The sequence below is a fragment of the Phyllostomus discolor genome, chromosome 14 (assembly GCF_004126475.2).
Source record: "Phyllostomus discolor isolate MPI-MPIP mPhyDis1 chromosome 14, mPhyDis1.pri.v3, whole genome shotgun sequence".
NCBI lineage: Eukaryota > Metazoa > Chordata > Mammalia > Chiroptera > Phyllostomidae > Phyllostomus > Phyllostomus discolor.
The window spans coordinates 4444843-4469597 of NC_040916.2; the positions used below are offsets into that span (position 1 = coordinate 4444843).

The window sequence follows — 24755 nt, forward strand, 5'->3', positions numbered from 1 at the left end:
AAGAATTATTTTGAACTTTTTCGTGGGTCTTCCTCTCAAGACTTGCACAGACAGATGGTGTATATAGTAGGCCACTCACTCCTGCCCCCCTCCACCTCCCTCTCTGGTGTCTGTCTTCTCTTTCTGTGACTCTTCGTGCAGCTTTTGGTCCTGTCTTACCTCTGCCTCCTCCCTTTCTGAGAGACTGCCCCCTTCCCAAGTCCCCAGTCTCCTCTTCCACATCTCACTGTGGCCAAGTCAGAAAGCTTCAAGGTTGCCCTGACTGGTGTGGCTCAGTCAGTTCGAGTATCCTCCTGTAAACCAAAAGGTCGTGGGTTTGATTCCCAGTCAAAGCACGCATGTAGATTCTGTGCACAGTTGGGACATGTACAAGAGGCAACCAATTAATGTTTCTCTTTTGCATGAATGCTTCTCTCTCTCTTTTCCCTAACCTTTTCCCTCTCCCTGAAATCAATAAGCATGGTCTCGAGTGAGGATTAAAAAAAGAAAGCAAGAGAGTTTCAAGGTCACCGTGGCTCACCAGCAGCCTCTGCTTCCCCCAGGCAGTGCTCACCCTGAAAACATGAACCCCGGCGTCAGCACCATGTCCGACACCCACACCAGCATGAGAAAAGAAAGGCGTATTATTTTCTATTCTGGTCATAAGGAAAGAATAGCTTTTAAAGTTACAGCAACAGGTGTCCTCTTTTCTGCAGACGCATTTCAGCCAAGAGCTTGTTCCCACAAGGAACATTCCATCTAAAACCTTGTGTTCAAAGTGTGGTCCACAGACCACCAGTGTCCGAATCACTCGGCTGCTCGTCGGAACTGCAGGGTCTCCGAGTCAGAACCGGCATTTTAACCACTCCCTTCAGGTGGTTCACGGGCTTGTCAAAGTTTGAGAAACTTTGTGTACGCACACCTGTACACAGGCATCTCAGGTGCAGGCCGGGAAGGTGTGTGCCCCACCCCTTTTGTAAATGCACGCAAACAGTGAGGAAAGCAGGTGCTTTTGTGTGTGAAAGAGGATGAGGGGCAGGGGAGGGGTGAGGCCTGTGGACCTGCGGGGCCCGTGGGGGTTTGTGCTGTAGCAGGGGTTCCAATCCACCCCTTTCTGGCACCTCGGCCTCAGCCCGGCCCTGTTGGCCAAAAAGCATCTAGAGGTGATGCCGTCTTCAGAGCCCAGCCTCTTTTGAGCAGCGTTGCCACTTTTGATGTTTGGACTTACCTGGTGACATCTCATTTGGTCAGAAGCGGTCTTTCTGGTCCACCGCATGGTTTGGCCTCTGGGGAAGGCATTGCCTTCTCCACGAAGCTCTTGCTGGGTCCATCTGCCCTCCAGCTTGGCTCTTCCCCTGAGCTCCGCAGCTGGCAGGAGAGAGCCCGTGCACAGTGCCCTCCGCTAGCCCATTTCTCCCTCCTCCCTGTGTACTGGGGTGTGAGGACGTGCTGGGCACTGGGTTGTGTGTAATAACTGGTGTTTTCTTTTCTCCCCTTACAATGCTAACCCATCGGAACTAACAGCCAGCATTCAGAATGAGCGTAAGTCCTGGGGGTGGGGGGGGACACCTCTCTGCTCTTGTGCCTCTGGGAGGTCAGAGGGCAGGAAGGAGGGGCAGGAGAAGACCAGGTGAGGACACAGGGGGGATTCTCAGCCTCTCCACCCCCATGCTGGGGCTGCTTGACAGCAGAGCTGTGTAGTGAGGTTTCTTATGGCATGGGAAGGGAGGAGGCTCAGCCTGTGGGAAGGCAGCTGGGTGAGAAGGGCCGCTGCTTCCCCATCCTCAGGTGGCGGCGCCGGAGCACCAGGGAGAAGTGCAGCTCAGGACTGAGAGGGAGCAGCGCCCTTTGGCCTGTGCACAGGTCCCTGGGAAATTCTCTGGGAACTAAGGCCTCTTCCAGCTCCATCCTCACCACAGTTTGACCACCTGCTGACCCTCCAGGGCTCAGAGCCATCACAGCCCCTGAGTTCTAAAAATCTAGCTGCTTTTTTGGTCCTTTATTCGTTCAACAAACATTTCTCAATATCTACTGTGCTCTAGACATTGTACGAAGCAGTGGGCGTAACAGTGGGTCAAACAGAAGCCTGGCCTTCAGTTTCTCATGGGGACACCTTAACCTTCTCTAGCGATTCTTCTTAACACTCAGTCTGTGACATGAGTCCCTTTCCCGTGGTCTCTAGAATGGGGCACTATCCACCCCCTGCTTGCCTGATGTTCTGTGCGGCTCCCAATGCTGTTCATTTCGGCCGTTCCTCAAGCCAGGGACCCAGGCCGGTACCTGCAGCCCTGACTGCCTACTGTTTGCCCTGTTGCAGTGTCCCAGCCCCCGACCATCACCAAGCAGTCTGTGAAGGACCACATTGTGGACCCCCGCGATAACATCTTGATCGAGTGTGAAGCAAAGGGGAACCCTGCCCCCAGGTAAGTGCACTGGCGGGAGAATCCAAGCTGGGCGGAGGGAAGGAGGCCACAGAGAAGACATTTAAACTACTCCCTTGCCCCGGGCCTGAGGGTAGTTGAGGCCTCTGAGAAATTAAATTTATCCACTCAGCCCCCAGTAGGTAGAAAGCACAATTTGGAAAATTAGGTAATTTAGCTGATGAGGGAACTGGGTACCGGAAAACTTAAGGTCACACCAAAAAGCCAGAACCAGATACTGTTTTCTGACTTTTGGTATAGCACTGCCTCATGTTCGCACCATTCCCCATGGTTAGCTTATAGGAAGTCCCTCTCCCTGGCTAACCCGAGTCTTCCATTCCGGGCACGTCGGCATCACAGGGGCGTCAGCAGACACGAGCTGAAAGCCTGCCGTGCGCCAGGCCCTGTGCTCGTTGTTCCTCATGCTGTCTGTTCAGCCGCCTCACTGCTCCTCAGGGAAGCACCTCTGTGCTGGTGATGTGCAGTGAAATGCAGGCCCAGGATGCTCAGTACCTCTTCCAAGGTCACTCCGCTTGAGAGTGCGAGAGGCTGGATTTGAACCCAGACCTGGGACACCCCAGGCCATGTTTGCTTCCACTGGTAAGCCTTGGCAACATGGAGGTGGTGTGCTGTCCTTCTTCCCCCATCTTTAAAGCGGCTGCCACAAGCTGGACCTTTCAGGAGACTCATGCCCAGCTCAGACCCAGGCATGACAAGACCCCATGTAAGGGGACAGCTCAGCAGGAGAAAGGCGGCGGAGTGGAGCCCCAGGGGTGTGGCATCCGCCGTCTGCCCTGTCCCCACCCCCCACCCCCCACCAAAGTCTGCATGGCCCTGTGCGACTCAGAGTGGCGATCCTGGAGCAAGCAGAGCCTCTCTCACCCATGGTGGGGAAGCAGGAGTCACCCTAAAGGGTCAGGCCGGGCTTGGGTGACCTTGCTTCTGAGATTGGGGCTTCCCCCATGGTTCCTCTATGGGAACGACACACCTACAGCGCTGAGCAGCCACTCCCGCCCCTGCTGCTTTTAAGGTTATGTCCTGAGCAGCTGCAGATGCACCCTCCCCCACCACCAGGAGAAGCAGAGGGACATGCTAGTCCCTTCCCCTTGGAGCTCAGGGTCAGGAAGACTGCTTTTTTTTTTTTTTTCCCAAAGTTGCCCCTTCTGGGCTCCATAATGTGCCGCCACTGCCCTCCAGTTTCTGCCCGGGTCACTGGGCAGCGGCACAGACAACCTGAACCCCCCATTCCTCTTTGGCTTTAGAGTCGATTATCAAACAAGGAGGCCGGAGGAGCAGAGCCAGCTTCTTGGTGTGAGCGAGTTGGGGGAAATATGAACTTGGGTCGGTATTCCTAGCTGGAGGTTGGGAATGCCCTGGCGTGGGAGTAGCAGCCGACTCTGGATTTGAAAAAATCAAAATCGCTGCCTACCCCCCCACAAAGAACATCACCCCCAGGGGCTCCTTGGGTATCTGTCATGTGAACCCGTGACTCCCAGCCTTGGTCGGGCCGAAGTCCTCTCAGGGACCTGCCCCCGGAGGTTCACAGGGATGGGACTGGGACACTACGTGCAGGATTCCAGGAGGTTCTGCCACTCAGCCCGGGCTGGAGCCCACTGGTCTGAAGGTGTGGTTTTGTGGCTGAGTCCAGGTGGGGCCCTGAGATTGTCATCTAGAGCCTGGAACCCACCCTGTCACTGTCTGTTGCCCCTGCCCTCCCCCACCCCTTCCCATTGTCCACAGCTTCCACTGGACTCGCAACAGCAGGTTCTTCAACGTCGCCAAGGACCCCCGGGTGTCAATGAGGAGGAGGTCTGGCACCCTGGTGATTGACTTCCGCAGTGGTGGGCGGCCGGAGGAGTATGAGGGGGAATACCAGTGCTTTGCCCGCAACAAATTTGGCACAGCCCTGTCCAATAGGATCCGCCTGCAGGTGTCCAGTGAGTAGAATGGGGCAGGTCGAGGTACCCTGCTTCTGGGCACAGGGAGGGGAGGGCACGGAGGGCCATTCTAGAAGGGCTACCCTACCCTTGACCTGTTGGTGCTTTGGGGCCCTGCATGTCCTGCTTGCTTTTCTGCCTCTGAACACAGCACATCAAAAAGATTTCTTGAGAAGGAAGTTTCCAAACCAGAGTCTTGAACAGCATTACTCTGGGCACAGGAGGAGGAGAAGGAAAGGAACCTTTGAAGACACGCACCCACTCAGACAAAAGGCCTCTGTCCTCTGCCTGCTTGGGCCCACGGGCCCTGGCCCTCTCACCTGTCCTGCTCGTTCTCCTTTGTCCCCTCCCCCCCTCACTGCCTGCCTCTAACCCCACTCCTTGCCCCAGCCGTGCCCCTCATTTTGTGTTCCTCTGTGTTTCTTCCCAGAATCTCCCCTGTGGCCTAAGGAAAATCTGGACCCAGTGGTGGTTCAAGAAGGCGCCCCCTTGACACTCCAGTGCAACCCGCCGCCCGGACTTCCGTCCCCAGTCATCTTCTGGATGAGCAGCGGTGAGTCTGGGGGACCCGATGTTCTATGTCTGTTTAATCTTGGGGAGTGAGTGGGGTGGGTGTGTTAAATGGGGAGGAGCTCGCCCGAGGCTGGAAGACCTTGACTTGTGAGAAGCAGATGTAAGGTGGCCACGTGGCTACAGACAGGCTCGGTAGAGAGAGGGCTGCTGGGGTTCATTTCCTAAGCCCAGCTGCCATTAGCTGTGCAATCTTAAGCAAGTTGCTTAACATCTCTGGGCCTCAGTTTCCTCTTCTTGAAAAATAGAGCTGATACTTATCTAATAGAATTATTGTAAGGATAAATAAATTACTATGTCCAAGGTACTTACAGCAGTGCTAGCCACACTGTATGTGTTCAGTAATATTTGTGATGATGATGAAGAGCAAGAGAAAAAGGAATAGGGAGGAAGAGGATGAACTGTGTTCTTCAGTGGGCCAGTTGGAGGTAGGTTGGTACCAAGCCTCTCTTAATTCTCGGTTTGGCCTGGAGTCTCTCTCCTGTCAGGACAGACTGGGGTGCGTGGAAATGAAGCCTCTGATAACAGTGATGGCGAGATGGGGTGTTTGGGGCAGGGGGACAGAGTACTATCCTTCAGAGCTGTCCTAGCTCAGTTTTGGGAGGAGGCTATTTAACCACTCTGGGCCTCAGTTTCCCTCAGTTTCTTCCTCTGTTTTCAATCACACTATAGGGGGGTGCATTATGAAGGTGAATAGAGGGACTGCTGTTTCTCTTCCTGGCTTCTCGCCCCTCCTCCATTTCTCCCTTCCCTTCCTTTCCTCCTTCCCTATATATGCATCCATCTGTCAATCTATAGCCCTTCCTGCCTATCATCTGTCACTCTCTCCATTCCTGAATTCCTAGCAGCCTGCTTCCAAAAGAGGCTGCCATGTCACTTGTGCACATGGTTGTTTTGCAGAGCGAGAGTGGCTTTGTGCCCAGTCATTGTCCCTCTCTTTCCTCGTCACGGTGCATGTGTGTAGAGAAGGCTGCCCGGCCACAGGTGGGGCGTTGGTCTGTTAGCTAACAGTTCAGACCCTCCTCTCTCATCCCCTGCATCACACTCTTACCTCCTGCGCGGGTCTTATGACCTTCTTTCTCTGTCCATCCTCGCCAACATCTCTCCAGCACAGGCCACCATCAGCATTTCCCTGGGTTACAATAATTACCCATAACTGGCCTTCCTGGTCTTTCTGAAAACATGAGGGTGACAGTTCGTTCATATGCTCAAAACCTTTCACTGGATCCTTCATCACCTCGGACAAAGTTCGGACTCCTCTCCCTGGCTCACAGCCCCCTTCCCGATCTGGTCCCTTCTGCCTCTCCAGCCCTCCTCCCGCCCCCTGCCCATCCCCACCCCACCCGCCTTCTCAGGTGCTCTCGCTTTTAACACACCCTGCTGCTGCTGCACTGGACCCTCTTAGGTCCTTTCTCTTCTGCCTTATAAACACCACACAGCCTTCAAGCCGCAGCTCCTTGTCCCATCTCATCCCCTTCTTATCTGGTCTTCCCACTCATCACACTGCATTGCCATTATTTATTTATTCACTGTCTCTTCTACTAGACATCAGGTTCTTTGATGGCAGAAGCTGTCTTTCTCACTTGTCTCTCTTTCTGCAGTACCTAGCACAGCGCCTGCACATAGTAAGCCTATAGAAAATCTTTGATACATGATTTGCAGAGCCGGCCAGCCCATTGTTGGAAAGTCGGCGTCATTAACCTTGTGCTTTCAGAAATGGTGACTTAACACTCTCGGAGGATAGGAAAGAGTTTGCTACGGGTAGTCAGCCTTAGAAGTGTACTTTCACAAACCAGAGAGCCTGGAAACCTGGCCATTTGCATTCACATCAGATATAGTACTTGAAAAAAATACAGATAAAGTAGCCAGATATCTCAGCCACTCCTGTGATGTTGTTAATTCAAAGAAACACACATGTTCATATTTTCCCATCTCTAAAATTGAAAGGCATCCTAAAACCAGTGATGTGCAGTGTTAGTTGATATGCATCTTACAGTTGTATTTTTTCTGTCTTGGGGCTGGAGTGGAGGGTAAAAAATAAAACAAGGGAATTTGGCTCCTGATTTGGGAGCATCTGAAGGATCGTGTCCCCTCCCTCCGGCCTCTGGGTCAGTTGATGTTTTTGTGTCCCGCAAACGAGAGATAGAAGAGTTTGGTCGTGGGGCATGGGCATGGTAGGCGAGCAGGTTGAATCTGAATCCTGCTCTCCCTCACTGCGTTTGCAGCCAACAACAGTTATGTCCTCTTGTTTCTTGTCTATAAAACGGGAATCAGCCCTACCTCAGATCTGGGAGTCAGACTAGACTGAATGACATGGAGCTCCTGGTCCCGCTGGCCCTCTGCAGGGGCTCACTGGTGGGAACATCGTGATTTCTGTTACTGTCACTGTTACGCTAACCTCCTGCTACACCTCTGCTTCCTTATAGCCATGGAGCCCATCACCCAAGATAAGCGGGTCTCCCAGGGCCATAACGGCGACCTGTATTTCTCTAACGTGATGGTGCAGGACATGCAGACTGACTACAGCTGCAACGCTCGATTCCACTTTACCCACACCATCCAGCAGAAGAACCCGTTCACCCTCAAGGTCCTCACCAGTAAGTATAGGCCCCTGCCTGGGGCTGGGGGCCTGGGGCAGCAGCCCACCCAGCCTGAGCAGCCTCGGGTACCTGGGCTCGGGGGAGACTTGTCCCCAAGGCTGACCTAGAAGTCCTGCAGCTCACCGTGCCTGAGCTACTTCAACTTCTCTTAAACGTCTCCTGATTCCGCAGCCTTGATCTCAGCTTGGTCCTGCTCTAAGTCCGTGCTTCTCAGGCTCTGTGGGAACCAGACTCACCTGGAGCCCTGGGCCCAGGTCATCCCAGCCCTGCTCTGCCTCATTAGCTCCCAGGGGATCTGGGCACACACCCAAATCTGAGAAGCATTGCTTCAGGTGGCCATCGGCATCCTCTCGTGTGCTCAGCTTGATGATTTCCTTTACTTCTAGTCGTTGTTTGGTTATCTTTATTCCTAGAATAAAGCCATGGCACAGGATATCTGACTTCGTGGGTGTACCTATCTAAATCGCATCTGATTCTGTGATATGTATAAGCTGGACCGTATTAAATCGCCGTGTTTGCAGGTTGCAGGTTTATGTTTAGTTCTATTTGTTTTCATTTTTACTCCCTGATTCTGTTTGACTGGTACCAAAGGAGGCCAGCATTTCCTGACCCGTTGTAGCGCTGGTGGCCCTCCATGGAGGAGGGAGAAGCTACGCAGCTCAGAGGCACACTTCTTGCCAGGGACCTGCTGGCCTGGAGCTTTGGCTGCAAAGTCCTCGGCCTGCTCAGGACACTGAAGGTGGCCATGTTGGTGTCCCCATGGATTTATAGTAAGCCTTCCGTGGAATAGCCTCCTCCCCAAAGACCTTCATCTGTCTGACTCAGCTGTGAGTGATGTTTCCAGGACTGTGGACAGGGGCGATTGTGAGGGAGGCCAGGCAGAGGTCACCACGTGGGCTCTGGCAGCTTCTGCAGTTTGAAGAAAAGAGGCTGAACCTGGCTTTCTAACGCCCACATGGGCAGGTGGTTGACAACGCCTCCTGGGTGGATGGGGCAGGGGAGAGGCTTGGGAGAACTGCTCGCTCAGGACAAGTAGGGGCCGACCCCCTCGTGCCCTCCTTTCCTCGTCAGCCCCTGCCCTGGTGGTGAGGGACAGGCAGTGCTGAGGGTCAGCCCAGCCCCACCCTCTTTCTGCCATGACGTCTGGGTGGATCCGTAAGAAGCAGTTTCCCCTTCTCCTACTGCGGCCTTTTTTCTCTTTTCCTTTCTCTTCTTTTCTTCCCTTTTCTTCTTCACTTCCTTCTTCTCTGTTTCTCCTCTTTCTTTCTTTCTTTCTTTCTTTCTTTCTTTCTTTCTTTCTTTCTTTCTTCTTTCCCTCTCTCTCTTCTTCTCTATCTTTGACACCATTTTACCTGCCTCTGATCCTCCCCCTCCTGCCTCTGCAGGTCCCCACACACTGTTCCGAGCTGTCATAATTTGACGGCCATCAGGACGGCCAGAAACCCAGGGACAAGCCCTACATGTTCCTGGCAGGGTCACCCGGCTTCAGTCTGCTTGCTGCCCCCTCCCTGGCTTTCTTTTTCCAGGCGTAGGCCCAGAGAGGAGCCCTGGAGAGGAAGGCTGGGTTGTCTGAGGTGCCTCCCCAGTGCATGTCAGGGTGACCGCCTGCCAGCTGGCTGAGCTGGGGGGACAGTTTGGTCTGCCCAGGACCTCAGAGTGGCCTTGGGAGCCACAACAGAGCTGGCAGTGTTAGGTGGTGTGGGGGAAGGGATGGAAAGAGCAAGATGCTCCCTAGCCGATCGCTGGACAACCTGCAGTGCCATCACCTAGGTCCCTTTCTCCCTGCTCGGGGGATGCTTGAAGTCAGCCTGCTGTTTGAGGACTGAGTCAGGTGGCCCCCTGTGGTTTGGGGCAGAGCCTCCACTGTCACACAGATAGACACAGGGAGATATAGGTGGCGAACAGCCATCCCCTGTGGATTAAGCAGTTAGAAATTTCAGCCACATTTAGAAGCTGTACTTTCCAGAAACATTCTTTTCATTAAAGTAAAGGATGTCTGTCTCGGCCCCATTTCTGGGTCCTCTGTGCCACCGAAAACTCCCCCAAATGCTGAGGAACCCTGGGCGCTGTGAACAGAGCCCTGCCGGCTTCCTGGAGCGTCCCCAGGGCAGCTCTGGCCGGGAGCAAGTCCTGGGCGTCTGCGCCGGCCCCCACTGGGGCACAGCTGCGCTCGCTCCACTGCCCTGCTGGGGAAGGCCCGGTCGTTCTCACACCTTCAGAACCAGGTCTGCGGTGGAGGCCCAGTGGCCCAGCTGGGACAGCTTCAGACACTCAGGTCGCACCAGGGGCCTCTGTCCCAGCTGGCCCACTGGGGAAGAAATAAACCTCATCACAGTCAATTTTCTGTTACCTGCATGAAGGAAGGGGTATCTAACACACAGTAGTATGTAATCTAAAAGCATTTTTAAAATTTGTTTTGAGCCATAGCTGATGTGGCTCAATTCGTCGGAGCATCATCCCATAACTAGAAGGTTGCAGGTTCAATTCCCGGTCAGGGCACACACCCAGGTTGCAGATTCGATCCCTGGTCGGGCCAGACCCATATGATCCCTGGTCTGGGTACATCCAGGAGGCAACCAGTCAATGCTTCTCTCTGGCATTGATGTTTCTCTTTCTCCCCCTTCCTCCTTCTCTTCCCCTTTCTCTAAAGGTAATGGAAAAAAAAATGTCCTCAGGTGATGATTAAAAAATTAAATTAAAGTAAATAAATTAAATTAAATTAAATTTGTTTGGGATGCAGTCAAAGACAAACAGTGGAGCCAGGCTACAAAGACGTGCCCGCCCCACTTTGCCCAGGCCAGAGCAGCCCCGTCCCCCCTGCTGCCTCTGCCACAGAGAGGCAGCAGTGGGAAGGGAGGCAGGTCTCCCTGCAGAGACAAAAGAGCACTAACCCTGCTTCCTGCTGATGCCTGTTGTCTAGGCGACACTCTTCCAGGAGTCCAAAAGGTCTCCCTGAATTTCTCAGCTGTGCTCCAGAATCCACAGACTGTGAGGTGCAGCCTGAGGTCGAGTCACTTCTCTGGATGGAGGTGTGACACAAGGCCCATCAGCTGTGTGTGCCCCTGCCCACCCCCCAGGAGAGGACCATTCTCCCACCGCTCCCCCCCAGTCCAGCCATAGCTCTGCTTACCCTTTGCCACTCGGCCTCTTCCTTCTCTGCAGGCCCAGCCCCACCTTTCGCTCCAGATAAGCTCAAGCTGACTTCCCAAACACGGTCTAGGTCTTTTACCGCAAACCCTATCTTAAGGGACAGTTCCAAGTACTGAAATCTTCCTCCTGGGTGTTAGCAGATTAGGGATGCAATGCAATGCAGTCCCAGAAAAGAGCTCAGAGTCTCCATGACCAGTTGTAACAGGACTGGCTCTGTCTTCAAATACGCAGATATGGTGGCACAGCACCTCGGCTTCCAGTCAGCTGCCCCACCCCCACCCACCCTCGGTGGGACTGTCAGAGCTTGAACCCAGTAGCTGGAGGGGACCGGTGGTAGAAGAGTGAAAAGCTACTGCAGCATCTTGGCACAATCATGTGCCCTATTTCAAAAAGTCTGTCTCACTAGAGGCTAAATGCCCAAGGGCTTTAATTACTGAATGTTGGAGCTGAGGCCCATGGTCTTGCTCCTTAAGGAATATCTTCACCCCGAGGCCATCTAGAGAGTTCTGCATCTCCAGCTTAGTCAGCAGGCCATCCCGAACAGAACTCCACAGAACTCCACGCTCTCACGCACACCTCTCTCCCTCTGCCTCTGCCTCTCTTCCCCTCTCCCCACCCAAACTTTCTCTGATCCTAAAATCTGAACCTCAGCCTAGCTCTCCTGCCTCCCCCGACCACTCCTAGCCTCCTCAAGAAGGAGGCCTTTCTGCCAACAGACCCGTCTCAGAGACCAGAGTGGGGCCCACGGTCAGGTTAGGGGTGCTTGTCGCTGGTCGGCACACATTCGTCGGACGCTGCCAGGGGTCCGCCTCTCCTACTCTGTTGATGAACCGTTTCTCTTGCAATGTCTCCTCTCGCTCCCACCCCTTGCAACTCAGCTTCTGCTCAGGCAGGACTCTGCTCTTTCCGCAGGGCTCACTAACCCTCCTTTCTCTTCAGTGCTCCGAGAGCTGGCCGATCCAGACACCTGGGAACTGTGACTCTGATGAGAAGCAGTTGTTCATAAGACTGCTACAGGACACTACTAATCCTTACCTCATTTGTTTGAAAATATAGTGGGACCAAGCAGTTAAGAGTCAAGCCTAATTGTTTCAATTAAAAAGAAATTTATTATGGCCTTCTTTTGCAGGATTTAACCTTTTTTTCCTTTGGGGGGCTGTTTTGTGTTGCTTGTTCTTCACCAAGCATATTTCCTTTCCAAATACACCATGTCTTTCCTTTGCAAAAGGCCACTGGTGCTCTCCCCAGTGGTTTTTGTGGCTTCGCGTTGTTTCCGTTTGTTCTCTCCCCGTTGACGCCTCTGTGCCCTCCCGCAGCCTCCTGTTTGCTCACCCTCTTTTGTTTATTGCAGACCACCCCTATAATGACTCGTCCTTAAGAAACCACCCTGACATGTACAGTGGTGAGTCGCTGTGGTAACCTTGGGAGTAACCTTGCCTGTTCTAACCCCCGTTTGCCTAACGTGACTGACACTGTGTCATTAACTCGTGCTGAGGGCCAGGTCTGACAGCTGGCCAGGCCAGGGTGCCGAAGTGCCACCTCTAGGACACCACTTGCCAGGGAAACGGTGGCCAGTTGGGGAGTTTGAGGTGGCTTATGGAGTGGTGTGGTTTCCTCATATTTGCAGGCCTCCAAATGCCAAATCCTGGACAAGTCAGTCAAACCAGGGTAGGACTTCAAAAGAGTTTCTTGGAGGGTTCAATAGAAACTTAGGAGTCGGTGGTAGGTGGATAGAGAATGTCTGAGGACAGGTAAGGAGGAAACAGTAATTCTGATCCTATCAGAAGTGGTTTAAAGATCACAGAAAGCTTTGCAGTGTGTGTGTCATTAACTCTTAGGTGTCTCAATGTGAATCGGCTGCGTTGCAGTCTAGCCACAGCTGCTGGGGACACCATGTCATAGGTCTCTTGTCCCTTTAAAATCTGTCTGGGAAATAAGAGTGAGAGTCCACTTTGAGTTTTTTTCCAAGGTGAGTTATAAATGAAATTGTCTCTCTCACTCCCTTCTCTCTCTCTAAAATCAGTAAACAAATTTTTCCAAAGATTATAAATGAAGCTGTACCGTCACCTGGGCCCCTTCTCTCCTTTGGGAGCGCCCACAAACCTGGGGCCCACCAGTGCCCACGTGTGCAAGTCACGGAGCGGTTTCCATGCGGCGTATTTCTCACTCATCACACGACTGGCCGCTCAAGCTGATTAGTAGAGTAATTGGCTATTTCCACACCTGAGTTAATCCCACCACGGTTCGAGGACGTCTTGTTTTCCCTCAGCAGCCAGAGGAATCATCATTTTCTGGCTCTGGCAAGACAGCTGGCCCCCGTCATCAGTTATGCCTCCAAAGCCCAGGCTCCAGGTCCCCAGGGGGGTCGCTGTGGGCTCATCTAGATGGGAAGTGTCTGTGTTGTCATGTGCTAATATAAACAATGATCGGATTCTGGAGTGGGGGATGGGAAGAGAGAGAGCCCGGGAGGCGCGCAAAGGCTCTAACTTGGCACCAAGCAGCTGCAGCCACACGGAGATCCTGCCAAAGGGATTTACTGGCTGAGGAAGCAGAGGGCCCTTTTTGGATTCTGGGCACTGTTTGTTTTCAAAATAATGGGGCCAATTGTGTCAAGAGCCCCAGCACACTGGTGTGGAATGTGCCTTTTTCTAAATTGGATTCCAGGTAATCTATTATAGAGGTATTCCTAAAGCTGGAGTGTATCACAGCCGGAAGGTGCCTCAGAAACCATCTGGTCCCAGCTCCTCGCTTTGTGTGAGATAAACCGTTCAGGGCTCGTGCACAGAGAGCTGTTTTGTCAATGGAATAAATTTGAGTGATTCCAACCCCTTAAGCCCGTCTGTGGCCGGTGGTGGGTGTTACAACAAGGGAGTGAGTCGGGGCTATAAGAACCATCAAGGGCTATGAAACCAAGCAAAACTCTCCAGTGCTCACATTGTCACAGGAAAGGGACCCGGCTAGAGTGGGTCTGCCTCGGGCTGGCCTGTAGGGTGCGGGTTCTTGACTTTGTGCAGGAAAGATTTCACAAGTCCGGGTGATTGTTTATTAAATCTGGGGGCAGTGAAACCAGGAGGACTTAATGGTCGAAGAAGCAAAGGAGAGAGACTAGACTGGGCTGCTGTCAGCTCTCTGGAGAGTCAGAGAAAAGTGGGGCTTGGAGACAGATTCAGGGGTTAGCCCAGGGCTGCCCGTCACTCTCCTGATTGCACGTCTTTTGGGGACACTTAGAGTTTAGGAGAAAGACAATGCACTCAAAAAGGAGATTCAAGTGGGTATGTCCCAAGGAGAGCGTGAGCGGACTTCTTTGTCCTGAGGCATTTTATCTGCTTTCCAAAGTCAGGATTTTAGGGGAGGTCTCAGGGGAGGATCTTAATAGAATATTCATCAGTTTTCCAGGCATGCCCTTTCATGGTCGTGGTCTCCACTGATTGGTCAGCTCCAAGGCTGGGCGTCATCAGTCCCTGCAGCTGGCCCTGGCATCTGGGTTCCAGATATCAGGTACTGGGTGGACACCAGCCCGGACAGGGAGAGTAAGAGAAGCATCAGCAGTCTGGATAGGCTTTCCAGGGACCCCCGCCTCCAAGGGTGTCCTCTGACATCCTTGGAAACTGGATCTTCCACCACATAGAGTCTCATGGAGTCTCAGGTTGTAATCACCTTTGTCTCAGAGAGTCTTGCTGGGTCTACTTCTCCAGGGAAAGGAATCAGCCGCCCTCCCTTGGGAGAAGTGGACACCAAAGGCACCACCTGGATCATCCTTCATAGATGGTCACCTGAATCCCCCTGCTGTGGCTGACCACCTCTCTCCACAACCTCCCCTTTGGGTCCCGCCTTCCGGTCCCCAGATGGTATCACGTGTCACCCCGACTCCTCTTCAAGCCTTTCATGGCCTTAAGAATCCAGTCGAGATGCCTTTGGAGCCTCTTAGCTCCCAACCCAGATTCTTTTTTGTCAGCTTGGGCCTGAGTTTATGTAATAGTCACTGAGGAGAGATGGAATCTTATCTTGAGACAGTGAGAACAATATTGGAAGAGTTTCCCCATTATAACTCACTAAGACAAAAATATCTTTCTCCTTTATCTCCTTTGCCCTTGGATTTTTTGTTTGTTTGAAAACGAAACCTATTCCCAAAGCTGCAGTATGGATAAGAGAAATCTCCACCTTTAAAGAGAGAGGCAATATAGAATAGACGTTACGATTCAAGCTTTGGTGTAAAAGATCCAGAATCCAAAATTAACTCCTTGTGACCTTGGCAAGTCTGTTGACTTCACCGAGCCTGTTTTCTCTGCTGAAAGGGGAGCGACATCCCCGGTTTGTTGTGAGGATTGAACGTGATGTTGGAGATGGAGCCGTTAGCTCAGTGCCTGGTCCACAGTGAACGCCTGCCAGATGGCGGCCCCGACGATTACCTCTGACTTCCAGGATGTTCTTCCCTACATTCTTGAGTTTGGCTCATGTCCCAGTAGCTCCTTCCCTTTCAGGGTCATCCTGTGCATGCCAGCCCGCATCCTGCACATGAGGCATTGCTCTAACCTGTTTATAATCACAGCTACAGCGTGTCGGGACTGCCACAGTGAGACTGTGCTCACTTCTCCTTCCCACACTGAATGCTTTGCTGGTCATGTGTGCTTTTGGTGCTGCGTGCTATGGTGTCAATTAATGTCCACAGGGACACAGATTGGTTCCTGCAGATTGTGCATCTGTGGGAAGGAGTGTGTCACCAGAGCTGGGAACTCTTCTACATAATCCTAGGGTTCCTGGCTCTCGACAGCTTCACCAGTTTGACACCAGGGCCTCCTGCTCAAAATCTCCCTCTCCTCATGGTGCCCTTGACCTTGTGTTGTCTGACTGTTTGGGTGATTCCATGACAACAAGCGGGAGGAAGCTGCTACTTTGGTGTCAGTCTTCCTTGGTACTGAGAGCCGGATGCTATAAGAGTTACAGATATACGGATGGTAACCAATTAACCACATAATGGATTAACCCCTTTAGTGGCCACTGTTGTATATGTGTGTGCTGATGGGACAGATGAGGACATCTACAGAAGGAGAAATAACACGGGGTGGGGGGTAAGCTGTTGCCCTCTTTTTGTTCTCTTCTCCCCTTGGGTTCACTCATTCACCCCACAAACGTTTTAAACACTTGCCATGTGCCGCGCATTGTGCCCGCAGCCCACCTTTGCATGCATTTCATCACTTCCTCCCCCGACTAGAGGATGGACCAGGTGCAGACTCTAGGACACGCCCTCCCCGTTGGCTGATGGGAAGAAGCTGAGTGAGTGCCCCTAGGGCAGGACCCCACTGATCCAGCCAGGCACCAGCTGGTCCAGTAAAGCTCCTGTAGGAGACACCAATGTCGCAGAGACAGAGGTCCCCCTGCCACTCTCTTCTCTCTCTGCCAGCATCCATTAACAGCCCCCACCCAGAAAAACACCTTTGTTCTCCCCACAGGCATTCTGCTGAGGGCTCCCAGCCCAGGGCAGCTCTGCCTTCCTCCCGCCTCTCAGCTCTCCTTGAAGCCCATGAGTGGGCTCAGCTTACATGCTTATTTTTAACTCCTCTCACTTACAATCATACACCTTTGGGCAGGGGTGCCTCTTCCAGTCTCCCTGCTGGTTGTAAACTCCTCGTTCCTCTTCTGTCCATCATATCCATTTCCACAGAACTATACAAAGAGCTCGGAGGGAGCCGTGAGGCTCAGGCGGGTGGGCTCCACTCAGCTGTGGGTGCCTGGACTTGCAGGACCCCTTCTGCTAGGAAACAGCCACCCTGGCGGTGTCGGTCTCTGTGGGCCACCTGCTTCAAAACCTGTGTGCATGTCATTAACTTCAGAGCCTGTGTCTGCTCCAGCCTAGTTGAATTGTAGATTGCCTCCTGCATCTTGGCTGCTACTTGCCCCTTCCCCCTCCCCCAGTGTCTCACATCCAATTAACACCCTCCTCCCCAGCCCCCTTCCAAAGTCATCAGTGAGGCAGCAGAATGGTCTTGGCCCCAGAAGTGATTTCCTGTCATCTCTGCTCATTAATTCTCTCCATGTCTTTGCTAAACCACTAATGACGCTCCTGCGGCTCTGACTGTTCATCTGGGTCTCTGTGGCTTCATCTCAAACTCTCGTCTCCAGGGTTTCCAAGGGCACATTTCCTGTCCCGTGGCCCCAATACGTGCTGTGCCTTCTCTTTCTTCCACCACTGCTGAGACGGCCTCCCTGGGGGCCACCCAGTTGGCCTCAGGGGGTCCCAACACAAGATGCTCGGGGAATAATTGACCCTTGGTGCTCAGGCAGCCCCATCCCCCGCTCCAGGGAACCGAGGGAAGCTGGGCTCCTCTTGGCAGGTCCTTTCAGAACTTAGAGCCGCTCACACACATGTGCCAGTGGGGCCCAGAAGCTCCAAGCTTCCTAACACACTCTCTTAATGATCCCCAGCCCTGGGGTGGATCCGGCTGGGAGGGCCCAGGCCGTGGTGCCTCTGAGGTGAGGGGGGAGCAGAGGCGTGATGACCTTTCCTTCCAGCCTGACAGCTTCGGCCTCGCTGAGTCAGCCCCCAAGGCAGGAGGCTCATGCCAGCTTGTTCTGACCTATTTCAGCCCGAGGAGTCGCAGAAAGAACCCCAACCTTCATGTACCCCCTGGGCACTGCGAGCAGTCAGATGGTGCTCCGCGGCATGGACCTCCTGCTGGAGTGCATCGCCTCTGGGGTGTACGTACCGTCTCACCCCACTTCTGGCCGGCCCACAGGAGGCTGGGGAGGGAGTTTGTGCATGCTCTGCTTTGCCACATTTATGGGAACAAAAAGAAAAGCAGACGGTCCTTCGTGAGAGGACTTTGCAAATTGTAGTCACCTCTGTGCCATCCTGGCTGTCTCTCTTTTGGACAAGGAGGAAAGGAGATGGGCGGGCATCCTGTACATGTGTTAGAGCCTTGTGTGGCCTTAGACACGGCACTTAGATGCTCTGAGCTGCGCAGCCCCTCTGGGTAGGAGAGAGACCAGCTGTCTGAGGACCTGTATCCTCTGGGCCCAAGCACACTTTAAGGACACCCAGGTGTCCTGGGCTCCACTGAAGAAGGACAGCTTGTAAATAAATCCTTGTTTCCTGCTTGGTCCCTCCCCTAGCCCAACACCAGACATCGCATGGTACAAGAAAGGTGGGGACCTCCCATCTCACAAGGCCAAGTTTGAGAACTTTAACAAGGCTCTGCGTATCACCAACGTCTCCGAGGAGGACTCTGGGGAATATTTCTGTCTGGCGTCCAACAAGATGGGCAGCATCCGGCACACGATCTCGGTGAGAGTAAAGGGTACGTTGTGTGTATTCTCATTACGATGATTTTGCCCAGCCCTAAAGCCATGACCACCCTTTCCTCTGAGGATGGTTGGAGGCAGGGTGAGTGGAGGATACTTTCAACACACTGGTTAGTGGCAATAGTGACCTCTCAGGGATGGTGTCACCCCCTGGGTGTGTGTGTGTGTGTGTGTGTGTTTGTGTGCACACGCGCGCTGAGTGTTAAGGGAAGAAGATCCACCCTGACTATTGCCCAGCTCTCCAGGGCTCCCTCAGCAGGTGAATTTTGTGGTCTGTCTGAGTAACACCCAGAGCTTCTCCTTATCCATTCTGCCTTCCTGTTGGTGGTGTGTCGTCTTCGCCTTGTGCTGTGTACTGTGCTTGGTTCTTTTTAAAAAGGGGGGTGTCATCATGGCCCAAATTAATTTTTAAAAAATTACTTCCCTGCACTGGCCAGGTAGCTCAGTTGGCTAGAGCATCATTCCGATATGCCAAGGCTGTAGGTTCAACCCCAGTCCGGGCACATACAGGAACCAAGCAGTGAATGCATCAGTGGGTGGAACAACAAATCTCTCACCCTCTATCCCTCCCTCCCACCCTCCCTTCCTCTCTCCCTGCCTCCTCCCCTTCTGCTCTTCCTGTCTCTCTATGAAATCAATAAATAAAAAATTAAAAAATTAAAATCACTTTCCTCCCAAGCATAGCTGGCCCAGTGAGCTATAGTAAGCAATAGAACACGTGCCTTTATGGATTTCAGCCGTGGGTGGTGGGTACACCAGTCACCTCTCAGTTGGGCTGAATGGGTGACTAGGCGGCGAAGTCTGATCCCATAGAGTAAGAACTTCCTTAGCACACACTCAGTCGAACTTGGGACCTTGGTTTCAGCACTACACTCAAACCAGAGGTTCTGAATTTTTTAGGGATATCAAGAGCTTTGATCCAAAGAGGCTTCTTCTCAGAAAAATTCACATATCCACATGTTTGTGAAAGTTTCCAAACATTTGAAAGGGGTGGCCAGTTCTAAGCATCTGCTCTAACCAAAACTCAGTGCCAAGGAAAATAAGCATCAGGCCTTCCCTGAAAGGTCTGATGTTGCAGCAGCAACCACAGAAATCCAGAAGGGCCAACCCAGGTCCTGCCTTACCACCTTCCCTGGCTGGGGCCCTTGGTTGCACATCATGGCCTCTTAAAGCATTTGCCTCCGGAGCCTCCTCCAAGGGCTCTGTTTCAGTAGGGCTGAGATGGCTCCGGCGTCCTTGTTTCTTAGGAGCTCTTCAGGGAACTCTCATGAGCAGCCCTGGTTTAGAACTCATGTTCTGTGAACTCGAAACAGGCAGGTCGGCCTCTCTGGTATCAAGCTGGCCAAAGGCAGGCCAGACTGACTCACCCCGTGAGGATGAGCCCTGGGCAGGTGGTGAGGGCTGGGGGCTGGCACTCAGAGGCTCCTGTCGTCCTGGAGGGATTCTGTCTGGCCTCTTCTGCCTGCCCATGCCATCTAACCCCCTGCCTGTGCTGTCCTTGTCTTCCAGCTGCTCCCTACTGGCTAGACGAACCCAAGAACCTTATCCTGGCTCCTGGCGAGGATGGGAGGCTGGTGTGTCGAGCCAATGGGAACCCCAAACCCACTGTCCAGTGGATGGTGAATGGGGAACCTTTGCAATGTGAGTAACAAACCATCATCTCCCCCGATTCTGCTCTCTGTCTCTGCCATCAACAGCCCCAAATCCCCATCCCTGTGGGCAACCCTGCTTGTTCCAGAAGTGAGGGAGCAGCCCTCTCTCTGGACACCTCAAGAGGCAAGAAATCTTCCTCATGTCTGTATGCGAGAACAGGAGGCTGTGGTTATTTTCTCCTCCCTTGGGTCTTTCATAAATCTCTGCTTTGTGCCCTTAATAGCTACAGAGCCCAACAGGCCTGGGGTCTGCAGCTGCATCTCCTGAGAAGTTGGGCTCTGGGTGGTGCCTGGAGCTTGGAAGACGGAGTAGAGCTCAATAACCCATTGTCCTCAGTTGCCAAAGTCCCGTTTTCTGCTGAGGGCAAATAAGAGGCAGGGCTGCGTAACAATATGAATGATCTGGTTGGATAGGCGGGAGCACCTCGTTGTGAGAACAGAGATGCACCCATGCAGTTACTCCACGTGCACGGACTTTGGGGAGATGCCGTCCTTCCTAGAGGGCTGGAGCGGGTGGGCACAAGGCCCCTTCCAGCCAGAGGTCTTGGTCAAATTTTCACCTCACAGTCTGTCCAGTTGCATTTACTTTTTAAAATGTCCTGTCATTACTTTCTGTAAGGAGTCAGAGGAAATGCAAAAGGTGATATCCAACAGATGGGCCAAAAAATAGCTGGAGAGAACTCGGAGCCTTAAGTCAAGAGCACCAGGGGGGGCGAGGCAGTGGGGACAGGTGCAGGAGAGGGTGGGAGAGCACCTTTCCAGACATGTGGTGCGTTCCAGGCCCCGCACCGAGTGCTGCATCCCTGTTCTCTCTTCCACCTCACACGTTACGGGTGAGGAAACGAGGCTCTGGTGGTGCCGTGAATCGCCTAAGGTCACGGGGCTAGTAGGTGGTAGAGCTGTGGGTCGCTGAAAGAACGCCACACGCCCGTACCATCTAGCACCAAGTGCCTTTATTCCCCGTGACTGTCTCCTCTGGATGCAGCAAGATGGGGACGTGGCCTGTCCTCTGCCGTTGGCTGCCCCTGTCCTGACAGTCTTTGGAGACAAGGCAAACAGAGGCTCTAAACTCCACTGCACCCAGGACTTGCAGCTGAGCCTGGGCCCCAAAAGGTTGCCCGTCACTTTCGGGGAATGACTGGGGGGGGATGTTGGGTCCGTGAGAAAAGCCGGGCTGGGAGACGTTCGAGCCGCTGGCACTGCCTGCCTCGTGCCTTTCTGCTGAGTGGGGAAGGGTGATAATAAGGATGCTGACCTTGTCTTCGTCCACCGTCTGCTGATTCCCTGGTTCTGGGCTCAGACTCGCTATCTGTGTGGTGGCGCCCGTGGGGCCAGACCCTGGGTCCTCTGCAGCCGACTGTCGCTGTGTGTCTGCGATCCTGGGTGACTTCACGGACCCTGAGAGACAAGTCGTCTGGCCCAGCCCAGAAATCTTAGAGGAAAGTCACCTTTGGTGATGAAAGATGAGAAAAGGGGCGTTTCTTACGTTTCTAGAAAACCTTTATTTGTACAGCTCATTATCTTTCTCTTCTCTTAACCCTCCCTAGAAAAGGGAATGATAGGAGTAATTCTCCCCCATTTGACAGTGGAGGAGGTGAGGCTCAGAGGACGTGTTGATTTGCCCCGGGGCCCGGCCTGATGCACTGGGTCTGGAATGGGAGGGAGGAATGTTCTCTCTGAGCATGGGACACCCTTCCTGGGACCATGGGGAAGCTTTGCAAATAGAGGGACACGTGCGGTTTTTAGCGGGCACCAGCCTTCAGGTTTAGCTTTGCGAATGTCTTCAGAATGCCCTTCTCGGAGGATGGGAGAGTGGCAGGGCCCATCCAGTTCTATACTGCTTTGTCCTTTTCAAAACAGACTTATGTATATGCATATTGGATTAAAATAACAACAGTAATAACCAGTGTGGGCCAGGCCCTCTGCTAACAATTTTTTTGAATATATTTTATTGATTATGCTATTCCAGTTGTTCCATTTTTTTCTCCCCTTTATTCCCCTCCACCCTGTACCCTGCCTCCCACCAGCATTCCCCAACCTTAGTTCATGTCCATGGGTCATACATATAAGTTCTTCAACTTCTCTATTTGCCGTGCAATTCTTGACCTCCCCCTGTCTATTTTCTACCTACCATTTATGCTTCTTATTCCCTTTTCCCCCATTCTCCTCCCTCTCCCTCCCTGCTGATAACCCTCCATATGAGCTCCATTTCTGTGATTCTGTTCCTGTTCTAGTTGTTTGCTTAGTTCATTTTTGTTTTGTTTATTTTTAGGTTCAGTTGTTGATAGTTGTGAGTTTATTGTCATTTACTGTTCATATTTTTTATCTTCTTTTTCTTTTTTTTTTTTTAATTTTTTTTTTAAAGATTTTATTTATTTTCAGAGAGGGAAGGGAGGGAGAAAGAGAGAGAGAGAGAAACATCGATGTGCGGTTGCTGGGGGTCAGGGCCTGCAACCCAGGCATGCGCCCTGACCGGGAATCGAACCTGCGGCACCCCGGCTCTCAGCCCGCGCTCAATCCACTGAGCCACGCCAGCCAGGGCTATCTTCTTTTTCTTAAGTTCCTTTAATATTTCATATAATAAGGGTGTGGTGATGATGAACTCCTTTAACTTGACCTTATCTGGGAAGCACTTTATCTGCCCTTTTATTATAAGTGATTGTTTTGCTGGATAGAGTCATCTTGGATATAGGTTCTTGCCTTTCATGACTTGGAATACTTCTTCCCAGCCCCTTCTTGCCTGTAAGGTTTCTTTTGAGAAATCAGCTGATAGCCTTATGGGAACTCCTTTTTAGGTTACTGTCTCCTTTTCTCCTGCTGCTTTTAAAATTCACTCCTTCTCTTTAATCTTGGGTAATGTGATTATGATGTACCTTGGTATGTGCTTCCTTGGGTACAACTTCTTTGGCACCCTGGGCTTCCTGGACTTCCTGGAAGTCTATTTCCTTTGCCAGATTGGGGAAGTTCTTATTCATTATTTGTTCAAGTAAGTTTTCAATTTCTTCCTCTTCCTCTCCTCATTTTTTTTGAGTTCTTGTTTCTTCATTCTGTTCTGGATGAATGTTTATTTCTTCTTTCTTTTCCAAATCATTGCTTTGAGTCTTGGTTTCCTTTCCTTCACTCTTGGTTCCCTGTACATTTTTCTTTATTTCACTTTTCATAGCCTTCACTTTTTCCTCTATTTTGCAACCATACTCAACCATTTCTGTGAGTATCCTGGTTACCAGTGTTTTGACGCTGCATCTGATAGGTTGTCTGTCTCTTCATCTCTTAGCTGTATTTTTTTTCTGGTACTTTGATCTGTTCTTTTGTTTGGACAATGGTTTTTTTGTTGTTGTTGTTATTGGTTTTTGTCTCAGGATACCTGTTACATTGTAAGAGGAGGAGCCTTAGGTATTCTCCAGGCCTGGGCAATCCATGTTGCCGCGTTGTGGTGCTATATATGGGGAGGGGTCCGAGAGGGAACAATGCCACTTGCTTGGCTCTCACCCCACTTTCAGCTACTTCCCCCACTGCCCACAAACAAATTGGACCCTTCTGATATTGATTCCCAGGTGGGTGGGTTTGTGTACATTCTAGGACCCTGTGGGTTTCTCGAACAAACTCTCCTATGAGGCTGGGAGTTTCTCCCACCACCACAGTCCTCACAGGTTTTTACAGCCAGAGGTTTTGAAGGTTTATTTCCCCACACTGGAACCCTGGTTTGGTTGTGTGGTCTGTCTCGCTCCCCAGTTGTTCCTCCTGGTTTATCCATAGTCAAACATGGGACCTCCCAGTACTCCAACCACTGCCTTGCTGTGAGTGCTCTCCATCCCAGCTGCCCATCTCTGCCCCTCCTACTGGTCTGGATGAATGTTTCTTCTTTAATTCCTTGGTTGTTAGACCTCCATACAGTTCCATTTTCTGGCAGTTCTGGTTGATTTTTGTTTTAAAATTTGTTGTTTTTTGCTTGTGCAAGGAGGCAAAGTGTATATTGCCTATGCCTCTATCTTGGTCAGAAGTTGCCCAACAACTTTATGCATGCATAAAAGCTCAGGCCATCCTCACAAAAACCCCATGAGGTGAGTTGTCCATGTACTGTTGACAAGGAAACTGACGTTGGCAGAAATGTGGTTAGAATTCAAACCCTTTTCGTTTGCCACAGCTTAGTGCTTAAGCCACACTTGCCCCACTGCTCTGTTGGTTGAGCAGGATTCATATCCCCACTGGACAGACTGAGAAATAAACTCCAGTATGTTCGATAATGGGCCCAATGTCACACAGCCACGCCGTGGTGGGGCAGGAAGCCTAGTCTTCTGAGAGCCACACAGCAATGCCGCTCCCCTGGCACCCAGTCCTGCCGCAGAGCCCAGGACTCCCTGGGCAGATTCCCTTCATCTGCACACCCTCATTTCTCATACGGAGCATCCTTCTTCTCTGTAGCAGCACCACCCAACCCAAACCGTGAGGTGACGGGGGACACCATCATCTTCCGGGACACCCAGATCAGCAGCAGGGCCGTGTACCAGTGCAACACCTCCAACGAACACGGCTACCTGCTGGCCAATGCCTTCGTCAGCGTGCTGGGTGAGTGTCCCCCCAACTCCCCTGCAGTGCTGCTCCTTGGGGCTTGTCATGTCCTGGGCACACTTTCTTCTCCAGACAGCAGCCAGGTTGGCAGTGGAGGTGTGGAGACTGAAGATGAGATTTGTGGGAAGAAGAGAGGACGTAAATCCCACAGAGCTGGGTGTGTAGACAGAGTGAAGACAGCCATGGTCCCTCCTTCCCCTGATGAGACAGAGTGGGCCTGTCTCGTCTCCTTGGAGGATCCACACCAACTCCCCTGGCTTCTCAGTGGGCCACAGAGCAGGAAATGGTTCTGAGGATGTTCACAGTGTCCTGGAGCAGGAAGGGGGCTGTGGGAGGGGCAGGTACAGAATCTACTGGATAATTTGAGGAAACTCCACAGAAGCTGGATTGGATATAGCGTAGGTTGAGAATGGAAAAGCTTCCTCCATCCTCCCCTAAGACTTAGAGGTTTTTTAAAGGAAGCATGTGGATAGGGGAAGGGGTGTTGGCACCTGGAAAGCTGCTATACAGAGAAGGGATGTACAGATAAGACCAAAGGGATAGAAATGGAAGAGCCTGACTCCCCACCCAAGATCGGTT

General features: G+C 52.2%; 1 protein-coding gene across 10 annotated transcripts in view; it reads left to right on the plus strand.

The window, feature by feature from the left end:
* Nucleotides 1-24755, plus strand: part of NFASC (neurofascin) — a 195593-nt gene that overhangs the window by 123848 nt on the left and 46990 nt on the right. For 4 of the 10 annotated variants that reach the window (XM_036015545.1, XM_036015546.1, XM_036015547.1 and 1 more), the window contains exons 4-13: nucleotides 1504-1521; nucleotides 2297-2402; nucleotides 4140-4336; nucleotides 4767-4889; nucleotides 7333-7503; nucleotides 12008-12058; nucleotides 17241-17352; nucleotides 17767-17951; nucleotides 19465-19596; nucleotides 24030-24173. In XM_036015545.1, the coding sequence (XP_035871438.1) occupies nucleotides 1504-1521; nucleotides 2297-2402; nucleotides 4140-4336; nucleotides 4767-4889; nucleotides 7333-7503; nucleotides 12008-12058; nucleotides 17241-17352; nucleotides 17767-17951; nucleotides 19465-19596; nucleotides 24030-24173 (1239 nt within the window). The remainder of the gene's footprint in view (nucleotides 1-1503; nucleotides 1522-2296; nucleotides 2403-4139; nucleotides 4337-4766; nucleotides 4890-7332; nucleotides 7504-12007; nucleotides 12059-17240; nucleotides 17353-17766; nucleotides 17952-19464; nucleotides 19597-24029; nucleotides 24174-24755) is intronic. The other 6 variants (XM_028530952.2, XM_028530954.2, XM_028530955.2 and 3 more) reach the window with 3 other exon arrangements.